Source organism: Sceloporus occidentalis, unplaced genomic scaffold (assembly GCF_023333645.1).
Source record: "Sceloporus occidentalis isolate IW3139 unplaced genomic scaffold, rSceOcc1.0.p SCAF_5, whole genome shotgun sequence".
Taxonomy (NCBI): domain Eukaryota; kingdom Metazoa; phylum Chordata; class Lepidosauria; order Squamata; family Phrynosomatidae; genus Sceloporus; species Sceloporus occidentalis.
Window position 1 is genome coordinate 169,424,678 of NW_028316985.1, and position 17,431 is coordinate 169,442,108.

Genomic DNA, 17,431 nt, shown 5'->3' on the forward strand with positions numbered 1-17,431 from the left:
ATCCATGTATGACGCGGGCGCACTGTACAAGGACTCCCTGAAACAACATCTGAGGCTTGGCCAAATCAGTCACCAACAATGGTCCGCCCTGGTCTCGCACCGGGAGGCACCGAGACACACTATCCATGATGCTGCAGCCTTTTTCGATAACTCATGCCGAACAAGTCTCAAAGAGAAACGACAACGGAGAAAGAACCACAACTTGGAAATATCACCCAAGGAGACATTCTGCTGTGCTTTCTGCAACCGGACTTGTTTATTTTGTTTTAAAATACTGCTCAATAAAGCATTCTCTTCACCCATTTGCTATTTAGAGCAAGAATGTTTAGGCAATATAGGTCTTTCCTTCATGCCTCTATTCACACCATCTCTTAAGCTTTTCCCAAATGCTGAATGATCCATTGTAATGCATGGTCATCAACAATCCATGTATCTAAGTAACCAGACCATGTCATAGAGTCATAGAGTTGGAAGAGACCACACGGGCCATCAAGTCCAACCCCCTGCCATGCAGGAAATCCAATCAAAGCATCCCCAATAGATGGCCATCTAGCCTCTGCTTAAAGACCTCCAAGGAAGGAGACTCCACTACACTCCGAGGGAGTGTGTTCCACTGTCGAACAGCCCTTACTGTCAGGATTGTAAGCCTGAGGGCAGGGAACCATCCAATTAAAAAGATTGTATGTACAGCGCTGTGTAAATTTACAGCGCTTTATAAATAAAGGTTAATAATAATAATAATAATAAGACACAGGTTTTCAAGAAGTGGCAAACCTAACAGTGGTAGTGAGGCTAAAAGAAAAATGTTGAGGTGGAATCTCTTTTCCTGTAGCTTGCATCCATCGTTCCGGGTCCTGTTCTCTGGAGCAGCAGAAAACAAGCTTGCTCCCTCCTCAATATGACATCCTTTCAAATATTTAAACAGGGCTATCATATCACCTCTTAACCTTCTCTTCTCCAGGCTAAACATCCCCAGCTCCCTGAGTCGTTCCTCATAGGGCAAGGTTTCCAGACCTTTCACCATTTTAGTCGCCCTCCTTTGGACACGCTCCAGTTTCTCAATGTCCTTTTTGAATTGTGGTGCCCAGAACTGGACACAATATTCCAGGTGGGGCCTGACCAGAGCAGAATACAGTGGCACTATTACTTCTCTTGATCTAGACACTATACTTTTATTGATGCAGCCTAAAATTGCATTGGCCTTTTTAGCTGCCGCATCACACTGTTCACTCATGTTCAACTTGTCTGTCCCAGAGGTCTGTGGTCACATAAACATAGATCTGTGGTCACATAGAGTCTTCCTTCTTTCTTTCTTCTTCCTGCCTCAAGATGATGGTGCCAGCTCCCATGAGCTACTCCTTTTACCTTAAACTTTTCTCAGTCAATTTATGTGGACTATGTTTGTATCTTATGAACATGCATTTCAAAGCAGCTTAGTTAGGTAACTTAAATATTGCCCCTTTGCCAGAGTTATATAAGAGAGATTAGGGTTTAGCACATTCTGCTGCAAACTCTTCTAAGGCACCTCTGAATTTTATCAGTCTTCATCTTTCCACAAAAAAAAAGTCATTATCACATCAGTAATCTACCCCTAATATAAAATAGTTAATTTAAGGAACTTCATGGAAAAAAGGGTCTCTTTCTCTCTCACACACGCACACACACTACTTCTGGGAAAGTAACTCTGCTTCTAAACTTCCTAAAGAACTATCTTCTCCCAGTATCCCTTCAACCAATTATTAAAATGAATTCCCAACTACTGAAAAGTCTGGCGAGTAAAGGTTGTTATAAGGGTGGGAAAGGTACAGGAAACTGTCCTTTTCTGGCTTCCTTGGGCTGATTTATCTTAAACTCTAGTGCACTGTGATACGATTGTAGCAACATAATATCCAAGGGGAAAGCAACAGTACAATTAAAGGAAGGGATGCAAGAAATATTTATATGTCTAGGCTTATCAAACATTTTTCAAGCAGAGGCTCCGATAAATACCTGAGAGTTTTAGCAGGTCTTTATGGTCAAATTACAGAAGATAGCTGTATCAGGCTGTTGCATCAAACTTAGTGAGACATAGATCTTCATGCATTAAAAGTCTAGTTTGGGAGATGTGTCTAGTAGTTACTTAAACACTATAGGTGCCCTCCTCCAAGAATAAAATGAACATGAGCTAGGGTGGAGGAGGAAAGAATACAAAAAGCCAAGCAATGCAAAACATAGCAAATAGGTGTGCCACTGTATTGCACATCAGAAAAAGCGAATCCAAGGAATAAAACAGATCCAGCCAGCATGGGTGTGACCCACTCCTGACAAGCAGCCAAATTGTATATTGTATATTGAAATTATATATCATGTATATGATGTAAGATAGAAGATTACACTCTTGTCTAATATAGATATTCCCAGTAAATCCAATTAATTTAATATGTAGCAAGCTTTCAAAAAGAAAAAGAAAAGAAAGCTTTACCATCACCACCGATATCAGACAAAATAATTTAAAGTTATTGCATGCATCCATTTATGGCCTTAACTGAAAAGGGACTGTTGTATTTCTACAGTTCAGAAGTCAGCTATGAAAAACATTTTATTTGGTCAAAGAAATACCAATTTTCCCACTATTTTAAGTAAACAAATGATAATCTTCTGTCATGCATTTCCATTTATGGATAGCAGGATAACATCGAGTCCCCCCCCCCTTTTTCTATAAAGTTAGGAACCCATATTATCTTCTGGCTCTCTTCCAAGAAAAACAAACAAACCCTTCAACACTATGTCTCTTCTCACAATACCCTTAAAGATAACCATCTTTAAATGAATAATGAGAAAACGGTTTGACTAAAAATAGCTCAATAAAATGGTGGGGACATTGAACTGGAGCAACCAGCCCTCTGGGCTCTAAATGAAAAGAAGAAAAACAAGGTCTCATTCTTCTTTGTTTATATTAAATAGAATGCATCTGAATGGGATTCCCCCAAAGGCATATTTTGGACATTTTACAAACAGCTTTTCCCCCTTGACATGAAAACAGATGCAACATGGGTGGCTTCTCATGCTATTTTTTTTTTTTTAATTACAGATGGTTCTTACCCTCTTCTTGAAAATACATGAAAGCGGCAAACAGGAATAAACTAGATACCTATTTCCCTTTCTATCAAGGGGAAAAGCTATAGCTGTCTGTACAGACTGCCACAGCTAAGAAGCATGTGGGAACAAATACTAGAGTTGTTGTTTCAATGCTGCAAGAGAAAACATTACCTGCAATTTCATCCCTGCTGGAGCTTGCTGTGTTACTTCTGTCCTACTTCCCTAAGGCACTCCTGCCTAACTGCTGTTTGACTTTCACTATTTAAGAAAACTCTGCTGCCATATGTTAAGCGATTAAGCATTTGTCCAAACTTATCTGATGTTTCTGATGCTAAGAAAGGTTCCAGACTCTTATTGATTGGATATTGATAATATTTGCTCCTTTAAAAAAACATTTACTGGCATCTCCCAATGATCTTGCAAAACATGCAACTATTATGAACACTCTAATTTTCAAATGGGAGAAGAGAGGCTTGCCTAAGGCCAGATAGTCTGGCTCCCAGCCCAACTCTTTCCATAGGATTACACTTTAATGATCATCACATCATCTTAATAAGGCCATTTGAAACAGGATAGAACACCACAAGGCATATTTCTACACAAATGGCTTACAGACACTGCTGCTCTTATCCAAGTATTACATTGAGGAGTTTCATTAGGGATTTTTTTAAAAAAACCTTACAACATAGCTACATGTTTTAAATCCTACAACCTGCCAAAATGTTATTGTGTGTTAAGCAAACTACAACTTTTATGATCAATTACACAGAGCATTAAAAAAGACACTCAACCCCATCCTTTCTCATGGGACAAAAATTAATGACTGTCTTTTTTGCAATCTATTTTTGCAAGAGAGCATTATTAATTCCAGAATTCACAAGTTACTGACCCACAAGTACCAAGTATTCCCATATTTAGCTAGTTAACTAAAACCCACAGTATTTGATGCCATTAAATGGAAAGAGTCTGACTACAGAGGAAAATGGCTTGTTTTTCAGCACTAAGTGTTAGTTCAGCAAAAGAGAGAATTGGTCTGTTCAGGATGTTTAAAAATCATTTGAAAGGCCTATGTACTGTACTCTATTTTTTCAGTTTTCCAACCCTTTTAAACAGGGTTTAAAAATATATATTAGAAATTTGACCTTTCTAATGCTATTAGATCTTGCCTCTTCTGTTGTCACTGCAACTGCATTTGCCTCAGATAAAACCTCTTGTACCTCTTGCTGCTATAAGGTAATCAATAAATCTGATGCTGGAAAGATTTCAGCTAAGGCAATATACGGACGGATGTGCTGTATTTTCGGGTGGGGGCAAAAGCTAAACATGCAGAGACAAAGCTTCATTTGTTGTTCTTGGTGAACCAGCTGCCATTTCTAAAGACACAGACTATTTAAAAAAACACCACAGATTTCACAAGGCCTAGAGACAGATGGGGCTGTATGCTGCTGGTGGGAAGGGGCAGAGAAGAAGAGAGAATGTGCTGGTCAACTGGGGTTTGGTTCTAAGATTCTCTGTGAACACCAAAATCCATGGATGTTCAAGTCTTATTAAATGCAATGGATAGTAAAATGGCATGTCTTATATAAAATGGCAAAATCAAGGTTTGATTTTCTGTAATTTTTTAAAAAGTGTTTTCAAGCCGTGAATGGTTGAATCCATGGACAAAGAATCTGTAGATATGGAGAGCCAACTGTATTCTGCTGGAAAACACCTATTTCCTTCTTATCCAGTACAAAGCACTGGTAAATAAATGATTGAAAACCTACAATGTATGATCTCTAAGCACAGAGCCACATTCACTGACATCAAGACTCAAATCAATATGCAGAACCAACCACAGCAAAGGAATGAGCATGAAGAGGATTCACATTACATCTAGTACAGGGATGAGAAATCTGAGACCAATCAGATATAAATCAGCCACAGAATGGCCAATGATGAAGGATGATGGGAGATGTGCTTCAAGAATATCTAAAGCATCACAGGTTCCCCAGCCTTGGTCTTGCATTTACCTCTTCAATGCCTGTTGTTAATTATCTTTTTGGCACTAGCAACTACAACAACACAGGACTAGGGAGAAAGGCAGGAAACTCTACATGTATCATCTGCATCAGAACACCTAGAAGCTATGAAAAACTGTAGCAGTAGCTGCACGTGAAAGGAAAACAAACACTGAGGTATATTATATGGATGCTAGGGGCATCATTTCTGTACTAGGATTATTTCCTCCAATATCTATACAGAGATGCAGTTGACACATCTAACTAGTGAGGGTGTGATGAGGGAAAAACATGTCTCATTTTTTATCCTGTCCAACAATTCTTTATTATTTTGGTCCACAACACACTGAAAAAATCATCCAGTGTGAGACTGCTTTAACTGCCCTGGCTCAATGGCTAGTGAATCCTGGGAATTGTAGTTTATTGTGGCATCAAAGCTCTCTGACAGAGAAGGCTAAATGTCTCACAAAACTACAGTTCTCAGACTTCCCTAGCATTGAGCCAGGGCAGTTAAAGCAGTGTCAAACTGGGTTATTTCTCCAGTGTTTTTGGACATAAATGTTAGTAAATCAAAAGCCACTTCAAGAAGACTAGTTAGTAGTAAGGGCATAAATACTCTTTCCTTTTAAAAGAATGCCTATTCTACAGAGATGTTATGCTTTAGTAAGGATTCATGCTGGTATTCCAACGTCACTATATTTTGAATGATCTTTTGGCTGTTTATCATTGAGTTCCCTGGCATGTGTTTATTCCATTGTATTTTCCCAAGTCTCTCTCCCTCTTTCTTTTCTTCCTTGCAATGCCCTCCATGTTACTGTACTTCTTCCATCCTATGCACAGATGTTAACCTTTAAATCAAATACAACCCCATTAATGTTGTAGATCTTCTTGTTCTAGATCTCCCCATGATCCAACCTCTTCCTTGGATTTTAAAATGAGCTGAAAATAGTAAGCTTGCTATGGAAACTGGGAAGGTAAAGTAGCATGAGGTTTTTTATAATGTTGCATAGCTTGCAATTAGCATAGATCAAAGCCTCTTGCTGTCTCTACTCATTTGAGCAAACTGCCCTAAGTCCAAAAAGTGAAATCATTATTTCCACTTCAAACAGGTAGTTACCAAATTTGTTGGCACAAGCAGATGGGTTCCCATGAAGGGAACTTTCTTTGGGCACTCGCTGAATGTGGCATTTGCTTTTATGGACACTCTTGCTAAGAATAAATCCATTAGAAACTAGTTTCTATTTAGCAACTGTTTTAAAAGTGCTGTTCAAAAGTATTTTTAAACTTACCTTGCATGCAGCAGTGCTGTGATGCCAGCTCACAATACAAAGGCCATAAAAATAACTCCCTCTCACAGTCCAGAATGAATTGCATGCATGACTGCCCCAAACCCAAGAAGGTCACAACAGACAGCAGGACCTTTGTAAAGGGCACATAAACAGCTCTGCTCCTTTGTTCATGCATTTCTTTATCAGCATTTAATTAGCTGGAACTTTTGGCAATACTAGGAAGAGAAAATTGTTGCACTGTACACTCTGTTCCAATGTTCCAACATCACAACATAGTTCCCTTCTATTATCAGAGAAGCAATTGATTAGCATACCAGAATGAAGTACACTAATTCCAGAGCAAAAAGCACACCATACAAAGGAATACATGATAGACATTAATTGTAACCTAAATTTGAGAGGTGATTATTAATAACATACTGAAAAATTAAGCTTATTGAATCCAACTACCTGTGCGTGCTCTCTCTCTCTCTCTCTCTCTCTCTCTCTCTCACACACACACACACACACACACACACACACACACAGAATGGACTGAGTACAGATCACTTTTATTTCAAAGCAAAGCTGCACAGCAAAGTTTCCTAATGGGAGACTAGAGTCTAAAAAGAAAAGCAATAAAAATACATGACAACCTGAGAATTCTTAATCCTAAGATCCACTATTTACTCTAGGTTGATTTGGGGATCTTTGTGTGGAAGAAAATTTCTGTTACCTTATGACAGAAATATGAGGTTTTTTTAAAAAAAATATTCTTTCAGTCAGATTTCATAAGTGTTCTGTATACCCTAGTAAAAGTATCACAACACTGACAATTTTAAAACGTTTTCTGGGAGTTGGGTGGAGTTTAAGCTATTTTAGACAACAAAAATTCAGTCCTAATTTTAAAAAGTGTAGATATAAGCTGCTAGCATGTTCAAAAGGAAAACCAAATGTATAAGTACGCTTCAGGCTAATAAATATGCATTCATCAGTTCTCCCATGGCTATCTATAAAAAAAGGACTAAAGACTTGTCCTATCCATCTTCGAAGATACAATATAGCCCTGACAGCACCTCTGGACATTCACCCAGCTATATGTTAAGTCTACCGACATGTGACTTCTTGCAATGTCTAAAGTTTATTTTACATAGAGTATCTTTTACTGAAGGTCCTAAATACCCTAAAAACACCAGATCCTGTCTGATCCTGGAAGCTAAGCAGAATCAGCCCTGCTTAGTACTTGGATGGGAGACCACCACTGAATACCAGGTGCTGGGTAGTGTATTTCAGATGAATAAACTGGCAAAACTACCTCTGAGTATTTTTTGCCTAAGAAAATTGCCATAAGTAATTTGAAGGCACACACACAAACAATATAAATACAACCTATTTTTAATTATTACAATATAAAGTATGTTACGATGAAGCATAAAAATGAAGGAATCCAGGATGCCACCTTCATAACCACAATAAGGTCCTGTTTATATGTAACTGTAATGCAAATTCCCTTTTTTCTGGAAATAAATTTTGCAAAAAAAATTATGCTGAACTGAAATAGTAACAGGAAACTATGTTCTGTGTTAGGAAACCATAGGGCTGCCCTATCTACACTCCCTCATCCCAAGCAACAGAACAATTCCTGAAACAGTAATTAGTTTTTCTACAAGGAGCCAGCAGCTTGCAGACTGGCACTGGTCTATGGACTACCTCTTTGAGTAGCTGTGTGATAAAAGACTCTAATTTAAATCAAACTCTTCTACTGCTATGTTGCAGCTCAGATGCACATAAAGATAAAACATACATACCAATGAAGTACAAGTTCTAATCCACACATCAAACTGATAGGAAACTTTTTTAGTGTTGTGACTATTTTTAGTTTAGTTTTAGTGACTATTTTAAAACATGACACATTTCAAGATCCTAATGCCATATGATGGTGGGGCATCTCCCACTTTCTTAAAAACCAGCTGAATTTCTAGGGTTCATACAACAAAGGAATTTTGCAATTAGATCATGTTACCAAAATATTAATTTTCACTGGTTCCAAGTAATGCATGATGCAGAAAGCTTCATATAAAATGAGTTTTTGAAAAAAGAAAAAAAAGCAGTGCTTGCTTACCCGAGAGATTGTCAAAGGCATGTTGAAGTCTTTGCCACCTTGAAGCCTGAAACCCCAAGGGGCTGGACCAACCAAAGATACACTGTAATTGTTCATGGTGTTCAGCACTCCAATTCAAACCACAAATGTCTGTAAGAGAAGTTTAAAGATTACTTGGATATTGAGCCACACACACAGACAATAATGAGTTCAGCATAAAGTGAGTAATTCCCCCCACAGAAGTCTGTTCATGCCTAAGGACACCAGTCAAAGAAACTATAATGTAGAGGTGTGAATTATGGACTCCCTCCAGCTGTTTTTCTGGCTTTCAAGACTGGACATCTTGAACCTGATGTCTTGAACCAAGAATCCCTGAACCGTCCCCTTTTCTACCCCTCCCAAAAGGGTTAACTGCCTCTGCTGGAATAGCAATTTACCTTTTAAATAACTTGCATCTCCCTATCCTAACCTATTCAGGAATAAAAAAGATTATTTTCCCCCAAAACCACAAGTAGCCACTTCTAGTGTTGCTTTGTTTGGAATTTAAAGCTTCCCTAGGGCTCCCAGGGGCAGATCCACTGCAGTTGCCTACCCCTTTTATAAATAAAGTGTGACTCCCAACAACAGAGAGCACTGCTTTTAACTTTTAGAATGTTACTTAAGGTCTGTTATCTGCAGTCTACAAATATTCAGGGAGACAATTCCAAGACTACTGAGCAACAAATGAAAAAGGATAGAGCCAAGCCAAAGAAAGGGAACTCTTGGTTGGGTGAGCAACCTAGAGTTCATAGAACAAATTTCAGTTGAAGAAGGCTGATTTTGGGTATTTCTACACCACATTTTTGGCAAAGTTGCTTTGAAAATAGATTGCAGGGCTGAACCCCTGATCAAGTTATGCCCTGGATACTTGTTTCTGCTCAAAGGCTCTAGCAAAGTCTTTCCAAAGCTTCTCGTTCCCTTCTGAAAGGCAAATGCTTTCACTAACTATTCATTAGCGCAATGCACTGAAATTTCAGCACACAAAAGACATCTAGGTCTGTGGTGGCAAACCTATGGCATACGTGTCCTCACTGGCATGCAAAGCCATCTCTGAGGGCACAGAGAGAGATGGGAGGGTGGGGGAAGAGGAAAAACAAGCATGTGCATATTTTTCCTCTTCCCCATCCTCCCGCCATGCCTTTAACTGCCTCCGGGGAAGTCCTGCCGCTAGAAGGCGGAAGTCCCACCCCAGAAGTCCCACTCCCTGGCACCAGATGACAGCTGGTGCATGAACACCTTTCAGTTTGGGCACGCAGTCTCTAAAAGGTTCACCATCACTGATCTAGGTGATATCTGTTCTAGTTCCAGAGCTCTGAGAAGAACTCAGACGTTGATAGAGATCACTAACAGAGGGAGTCAAGAAATCTAGTCATTTCAATGTGACCTGATGGGTCTAAACTGGAAATTTAGTTGCATACCAACTCAGTCTTACCTCAGGATAAGGAACAGATCTTTTTTTCTTGTTACTACGTGCCTTCAAGCCCTTTCCAACTTAGTTAGGGCAATCCTAAGGTGAACCTATTGTGTGGTTTTCTTGGCAAGATTTGATTGAAGAGACTACTAAAATACTATTCTTCTTTACAAATGAATGACAAATCTGCACTTTCTTAAAGAAAAAAATAATTATATCTTTTGCTTTAAAAATGCTGATTGAGCTTTATAGATACTGCAAGCTGGAATCCTCTTGGTTAGTCCCAATAAGAACAGACCCAATGAATCAGTTTTTGAATGGAGAGTCAACTTGTCATTAAATCCAATTAATTCAATGAGTCTACTTTAGTGAAGAGTACCAATGGGATTCAGGCCATGTATACACTGCAATTAGAAAGGCTACAATAAGCAGAGTAAGGACTATTTTACCTTTTCCAACAAATTCAGTCTAAGTTCTCTTGCTGAAACATTTCAGCTAATTCATCTCACACAGAGCAGTAATCACAAAAAGTTATATAGCACATGCCAATAATATGAATATCAAATATTCCTGCAATATGTCTACAGCATATTTCTTGAAACTTGGCAAAAAAATGCCTTTCTTGTTGACCAGAATCCAAGGTAACTGCTTAAACTTCACATCAGATAAAATTTTGTAATATTGCCTGAGTAGAAGCTGTCTTCTGTTTTTCCTATTTGGAAAGACTTAGAGGTGCCATAGACTGTAAAATGAAACCAAAGCAGGTCATTAAAAGAACCTAAAATTTAAGGTGGAACTTCAATTAGCCATGTGATGTGGGTATAGCCATACATAATGGGTTATTTCTTTGAAGCCTATTTATTTTTCTGTATTTAGGGAAGAAGGCAATTCCACGCAGCTGAAAGCATTGTGCATCTAGCCCTAGTCACAGTGCCAAAATAAGCATATATGCACCACAACAGTAGCATGGACTCACAATCATCCATGCATTTAGATTCCCTAAAAAGAAAGAACAAACACCTCTAAAGTTACTGAATACCCACCCTAGCATAACTGAACTAGACACAATCTAATGGTTGCTGAATGAACGAATACCTCTGACATGTCCCCTTCTGCAGGATTGAGTCTTCTTGTAGGGATTAAATTTTCTATTCCACTGCTGCCCACAGGATCAAGCCAGACACACAGTGGGGTGTCAGAGCAGTGTGTAATACAGGTCTTCAGTGTCCACTCACTCATTGTCACAGAAGCAAAATTCAAAGATACAGCCAAGATAGTCTGTAAAATCAGTATATAGAGAGATCTTGTAGCATCTTTGAGACTAACTGAAAGAAAGAAGTGGGCAGTGTGAGCTTTCATAGATTAAAAATGCATCTGAGGAAACAGACTTTAGTCTATAAAAGCTCATACTTTCAATTTCTTTCTTTCAGTTAGTCTCAATTGGGCTACAAGATCTCTCTACATACTGATTGTCATAGACACACACTTCCCTTTTCAGGAGCCACTTGATTAACACAATGAATATCCATAAAAATGAAGCCAGCTTGGATCCCATACCAAGAGAAAGGCAGACTATAAATTTAATAAATCAATTAACTACAAATAGTCTGTCAGTTTTTGTAAATGCCACACTGCATATTAGAAATTGTTTAGATAACCACAAAATGGAAGCACAAGAGATTTTTTTATTGCCCTCAACCTTTGTCTCCACACCATTTCAGACTTTCTCATCTTGGATGTTGGGCTATTTCTTCCTCTAACCTTTTGTCAATGTTCAAGAACCCAGAGCAAATAAGAGGTTGCAGTCAAATGGCATTTAGTTCCTTATGTCTTTTTCCCCAAATTGCTGGTTTGAGTGCTGGCCTATGACTCAAGGAGACCAGGGTTCAAATCCCTACTCAGCCACACAATCCCACTCGGTGACCTTAGGCAAGTGACACTCTCTCAGTCTCGGGAGAGAGAGGCAAAGGCAAAGCCCCTCTGAACAAATCTTACCAAGAGAACTGCATGAAATGCTTGCCTAAGGGTTGCCATAAGCTGGAATAACAACTTGAAGGCACACAACAACAACACTATGAAGGCAGACAACTTTGATAGGTTGGGAGCCAGTTTTCTATCCCTGGAATCCTCCAGCAGATGCACAGACCCCCAGAAGATGTCAAAATAATTATGAAATACAGAAATGACCCAAGTCCACCACAGGTGTATTTTTTAAAAAACACATTAACCCATGTGGGGTTCCCTGAAAACTTTAAAAATCTTTTGGATGCTTCAGAGAGAGAGAATTCCCCCTTTTTGCCATTAAAAAGCTGGTCCAGGCAAGGCTGGGAGCAGTAAGAGTGGCAAAAACTGTGATGAACATTGCATGTGACTCCAGGGCCATACTTTTCTTATCAGTATACCAACAGAGTACACCATGGTCATAGTCCAATGTCACTTTCATTTCCTTCCTCTACTTATATGAACCTAAGAAGGAATGACACAGTAACATGTGGTTGTTTTTTTTAAAAAGTACTTCTCTAAAATAAGCAAGAGCCACCAGGAATGCGGAAATCTTGACCATAGATCTTTTAGGCAGAATCAACATGAGCTTTTTTTCTCCACAATAAATCATTGATCGCTCTCCCAGAAACAACTTGAACAATATCAGTTGCATAAAAACTGCATAAAGAAGCCTAAATATGGGTGAATACAAAACTCAGACAGCTACAAATGACTAGATTGCACAGAAAAAAACAAGCCAAGTGCCAATATTATTTTAGGAGAATCTGCACAGTTAAATCTTTTTTGAAACATTTCTAGTTTGTGTCAATATCTGAAGTATACCATAAGAATCTATTAGCTACAAGGCAGGGGGAGAAAATTCCTTACAAGCTACGTTCTAACAACCAACTTTCCTGTTGGAATTCCTACTTTTCTGCCCAGTTAATAAAGGTCCTAACAATAAGGAGCAAATAGAGCCACCAAACAATTATTCACTGTTCAATCTGCCCTGCCCTGAATGTGGCTTATCACACAACTATACATACATGGATACATGCATGCATACACACACACACACACACACACACACACACAACTTCACACTATCTTTAAACTGGTATACCAGAAAATTGCAAAAACAGTCTAAAAGACCTGCAGTGAAACTGGAGTTTATAGACAAAGAAAGGGAAAGGTACCAAAAGGACCCAATATAAGAACCAGGGCTCCCCATCTACTAAATGAGATAAAGCTACTCAATTTCTACTTCTCAGGGTGTATCCTGCAGAAGTAAAGAAGTCTGACACCACTTTAACTACCATGACTCTATCCTACAGAATCCTGGGATCTGTAATTTGGTGAGGCACTAGCGCAATAATTGTTCAGAGGAGGTTTTCCAGGCCATCCTCTGAGAAAAGAGAGTGTGACTTGCCCAAGGTCACCCAGTGGGTTTTCACATGGCTGAGCTGGGATTTGAACCTAGGTCTCCAGAGTCCGGTTAGCCCAACACTCAAACCACTATATCACATTGGTGCTCTCTGTCTGTCTGTCTGTCTCTCTCTCTCTCTCTCTCTCTCTCACACACACACACACAATATGTTCACATTGGCTCTTCCCTAGAGCCAGACCCAAACACTTTTAATGCATACAGTTTGAAGGCATGTTGTCTCAACCTCACATTGGCTAGCTCTGGCTTTCTCTCTCTCCTACACACACAAAGGCATAGCCATGTTAGTCTGTAGAACCAGTCTGTAGAGAGATCTTGTAGCACCTTTGAGACTCACTGAAAGGAAGAAGTTGGTTGCATTGGCTTTCCTAAACTTCAGTCTACTTCCTCTCCACATGCATCTGAGGGAGTAGACTGAAGTCTAGGAAAGCTCATGCTGCCAACTTGTTTTTTTCAGTGAGTCTCAAAGGTGCTACAAGATCTCTCTCTATACACAAGTGCACATATATAAATAGATATAATATTTTCACACTGGCTCTCCTCGCCTTCCCTAGAACTAGAGCCAGACTTTGAATGCACACTTTGGAGGTTCATTGCTTCAGCTTCACATTAGTTTCACATTCAAAGATATAGCCATCTTAATCTGTGGAATCAGTCTGGAGAGAGATCTTGTAGCACCTTTAAGACTAACTGAAAGAAAGAAGTTGGTTGTATGGGCTTTCCTAAACTTCAGTCTACTTCCTCAGATGCATTTGAATCCAAGTGCTACAAGATCTCTCTACAAACACACATATATAGACATATATAATATTTTCACAGTGGCTTTCCTAACCTGCCCTAGAACCATTCCCAAAGACTTTTGATGCACCCTTTGGAGGTGCATTGCCTCAACCTCACATTAGTTCTCTCTCTCTCTCTCTCTCTCTCTCTCTCACACACACACACACACACACACATACACACATAATACTTTCACAATGGCCCTCCTAGCCTTCCCTAGAGCCAACCCATAGACTTTTAATACACACACTGGAAGCACAAAACCTCCCATTGACTCAGACAATACTTTCCCAGTGGCTCTCTTCGCCTTCCCTTGAGCCGGACCCAAAGCTTTTCAATTCACTCTTCGGAGGCGCAAAAGCTCTCTCTCAGACGCACACACTTCCCCAGTGGCTCTCCTTGCCTTCCCTGCTTCCAGGACCCTCTTTGCCTCCTCCACCTGCAGCCCTGCAGCCGAGGACCCTGGAGCCTCCAGCGCAGCCCTCACCTTCTCCAGCCCAGCAGCAGCTCCCCTTCACTTGACAGGGGAGCCCTGGGAAGGCGCGCTGCTCTCCCACTCGCCCGCCCCGGTCCCCCCACTCCCACTCCCCCACTCACTCCAGAGAGGGCTCCTTCTTCCCCGGCTCCTGCTGCTGCTGCTGCTGCTGCTGCTTGGCAGCTGTGGAGGGCAGGCAGCAAAGGCTCCCGGCTGGCTTGCTCTGGCAGTGGCCTGGGGCTCTTGTTTGCACTTCCGCCCCTTTGGCTGGGCTCCTCCCTTGTCCAGCTCTCTCTCAGCTGAGGGAGAAAGAGGCCAGAGCCAAGCTGGCAGGGAGGCCAGAGGGAAGGGAAGAGCCAGCAGCACCAGGCTGCCCCAGGCTCTCTTCAAGCCCCTTCTCCACTGCAGAAATAATCCACTTTATAACTGCCCTGACTCCAGTGGCCTCCCTAGGGTTGGTGTCACACACACACACACAGACACACAGACACACACACACCCATTTGGGCCTCTTCCCATTTCACACCCCACAGACTCCTCAGTCATGCTCCCCTCTCCCTATTTTGCACTAATGTCACTCCGAAATCCTAATTTCCCCACTACTGAATGTAGCACTAAAATAGTTCTGACATAACAAAACGGTTAGCAAAAATATTTATTTGTTCTTATTTATTTTTATTCATTTATTTCCTTCCTCTCCCGCCTTTCTCCCCGAGGCGGCTCACAACAAACGCTCCTAAAAATGTAGCCCTGTTTAAAAAAACACACAATTAAAACGTCAGCTAAAATAAAAAGGGCACTTTCCAGTCATGACCACAGAATGCACGGCCTGGACGTATGTACATGGATACCTGGGGACCGTTTGGTTAAGATGTGGCATTCTTCAAGAACATTTTTAAATTTCAATTTTTTCCAAAAAAAATAAAATTTTGAAATGTGAAATTCAAGTTTAAAAAAATTCCAGGCTCTCTTCTTTCTCCTCTCACTGAGCTTCACCCCACTCTCACCATCTCTTAAAGCATTTGAAAGAGAGACCAATGAATGACACAGCCTGTTTCTGCCAAAAGGTAAGTGTTTCAGAAGCAGTGGTGTCACCTCCTCCTTAGGGCTTCACCTGGTGCAGTCTGCACACACAGACACACCCCAGTGCTATCGGATTCTGGAAACTAGTTTGTTGTGGCACCAGAGCTCTCTGACACACAGTGCCTAACACACTGCAGAAATAATCCAGTTTGACACCATTCTGGAGACCGTCGTTTGTTGTGGCGCCAGAGCTCTCTGCTCAAGAGGCCCAAAGCACAGAGGCCCAAACCACACTGCAGAAATAATCCAGTTCATGACCACTTTAACTGCCATGGCTCAGTGCTAAGGAATCCCGGGAACTGTAGTTTATTGTGGTGCCAGTGCTCTCTCTGACGTAGGGCCAAAGCACACTGCAAAACTAATCCAGTTTGAGACCGCTTTTTAAACTGCCTTAGCTCAGTGCTAGGGATTTCTAGAAATTGTAGTTTCTTTTGGCTCCAGAACCGTCTATTGTCTCTTTTTGGGAGAAAAGTGGGATAGAAATTAAACAAATAAACAAGTCAATAAGACTAAATGAGTCCCTATATTGGGAGAAAAGTGAGATATAAGATAATAATAATAATAATAATAATAATAGACTCACAAAAACTACAGTTCCCAGAATTCCCTAGGGCAGTTAAGGCAGTCTCAAATTGGGTTATTTCTGCAGTGTGTTTTGGACCAGAGAAGGCTAAATAGCTCACAAAACTACAAATCCCAGAATTGCATAGCCATGTTAATTAAAGTGGTAACAATCACTGCTTTAAAGTGGTGCCAACTGCTATTTCTGCCGAGTGAATGCAGCCCCAGTCTCCCTGATGAAGCTGGATCCACGTTGCAGAAATAATTCCAGTTTGAGACCGCTTTAACTGCCCTGGCTCAATGCAATGAAATTCTGGGTATGGTAGTTTGCCGTGGCAGCAGAGAAGAGCAAATCTTTTTTAATGATAAATAAATAAATAAAAATATTTAGATAAAAATATCTGAGGATTTCAGGGAGGTGTACAATGAAATCAGTTTAGGGCAAAAAAATAATACTAGGAGAGAAGTGGGATATAAATTAAATAAATAAACAAATAAACCACCACATCAAATAATATAAACAACAATAATAATAACATAATGCAATAGTAATACAATAATAATTTAATTTGTTATTAACAGCCATCAAGTTGACTCCAACTTATGGCAACCTGATGAATGAGGGACCTCTGTTGGGGGGTATAGCATCTCCACTCTTCGTTTAAATCTTCCCTTGATTTCTTGGATCTTATGGCAGAGATCTCTTGTTCTTCCTTTTCATTGTTGTTGTTGTCATCTTCTATTTCTCCACACTGATTATTATAGTAGTAGGATGGAGCCATGACCATTAAAGTGTTGTCAAACCATTCATTCTGCAGTGTGGCAGCATCTAGCAAAAGGCCAGAACAATAAAATGGGAGACAACATGATTGGTTTTACTCTGTGACTTGGTTGTTTCTTCACTTGCCTGTGTAATTCTGGGCACTGCTAGTTGTTTGATTGGTGCTCCAGTTCCAGCAAGATGTTTGTGTCTGAAGTCTGAGCTGAACTGTCAAGGAAGAGAAGTATTACCAATGTTTTTGAATTATTTTTCTAGTTCTGAAGACAGACTGTACAAAGTGCCCTTTCACTACACTTCATCCTTGTGGATATAAACTGAAGTCAGACAGGTATAGCCTCATCCTGCCACATGTGTGAGATTTATCAACTGGTGACTATGACCTCTAATTGGTTCTGACTTGTTCCGTATCCTATACTCTGTTGTGGTG

General features: G+C 40.2%; 1 protein-coding gene across 6 annotated transcripts in view; it reads right to left on the bottom strand.

Moving 5' to 3' along the window:
* LOC149313132 (PDZ and LIM domain protein 5-like) overlaps positions 1-14,959 on the bottom strand; it is a 146,797-nt gene extending 131,838 nt beyond the window's left edge. For 4 of the 6 annotated variants that reach the window (XM_089526103.1, XM_089526101.1, XM_089526105.1 and 1 more), the window contains exons 1-2: positions 14,702-14,959; positions 8,469-8,597 (exon numbers count right to left, since the gene is read on the bottom strand). In XM_089526103.1, coding sequence (XP_089382229.1) covers positions 8,469-8,564 — 96 coding nt within the window. In that variant the 5' untranslated portion in view covers positions 8,565-8,597; positions 14,702-14,959. Of the gene's footprint in view, positions 1-8,468; positions 8,598-10,992; positions 11,128-14,701 lie in introns of those variants that run through there. The other 2 variants (XM_089526102.1, XM_089526106.1) reach the window with 2 other exon arrangements.
* Between the last annotated feature and the right edge of the window lie 2,472 nt (positions 14,960-17,431).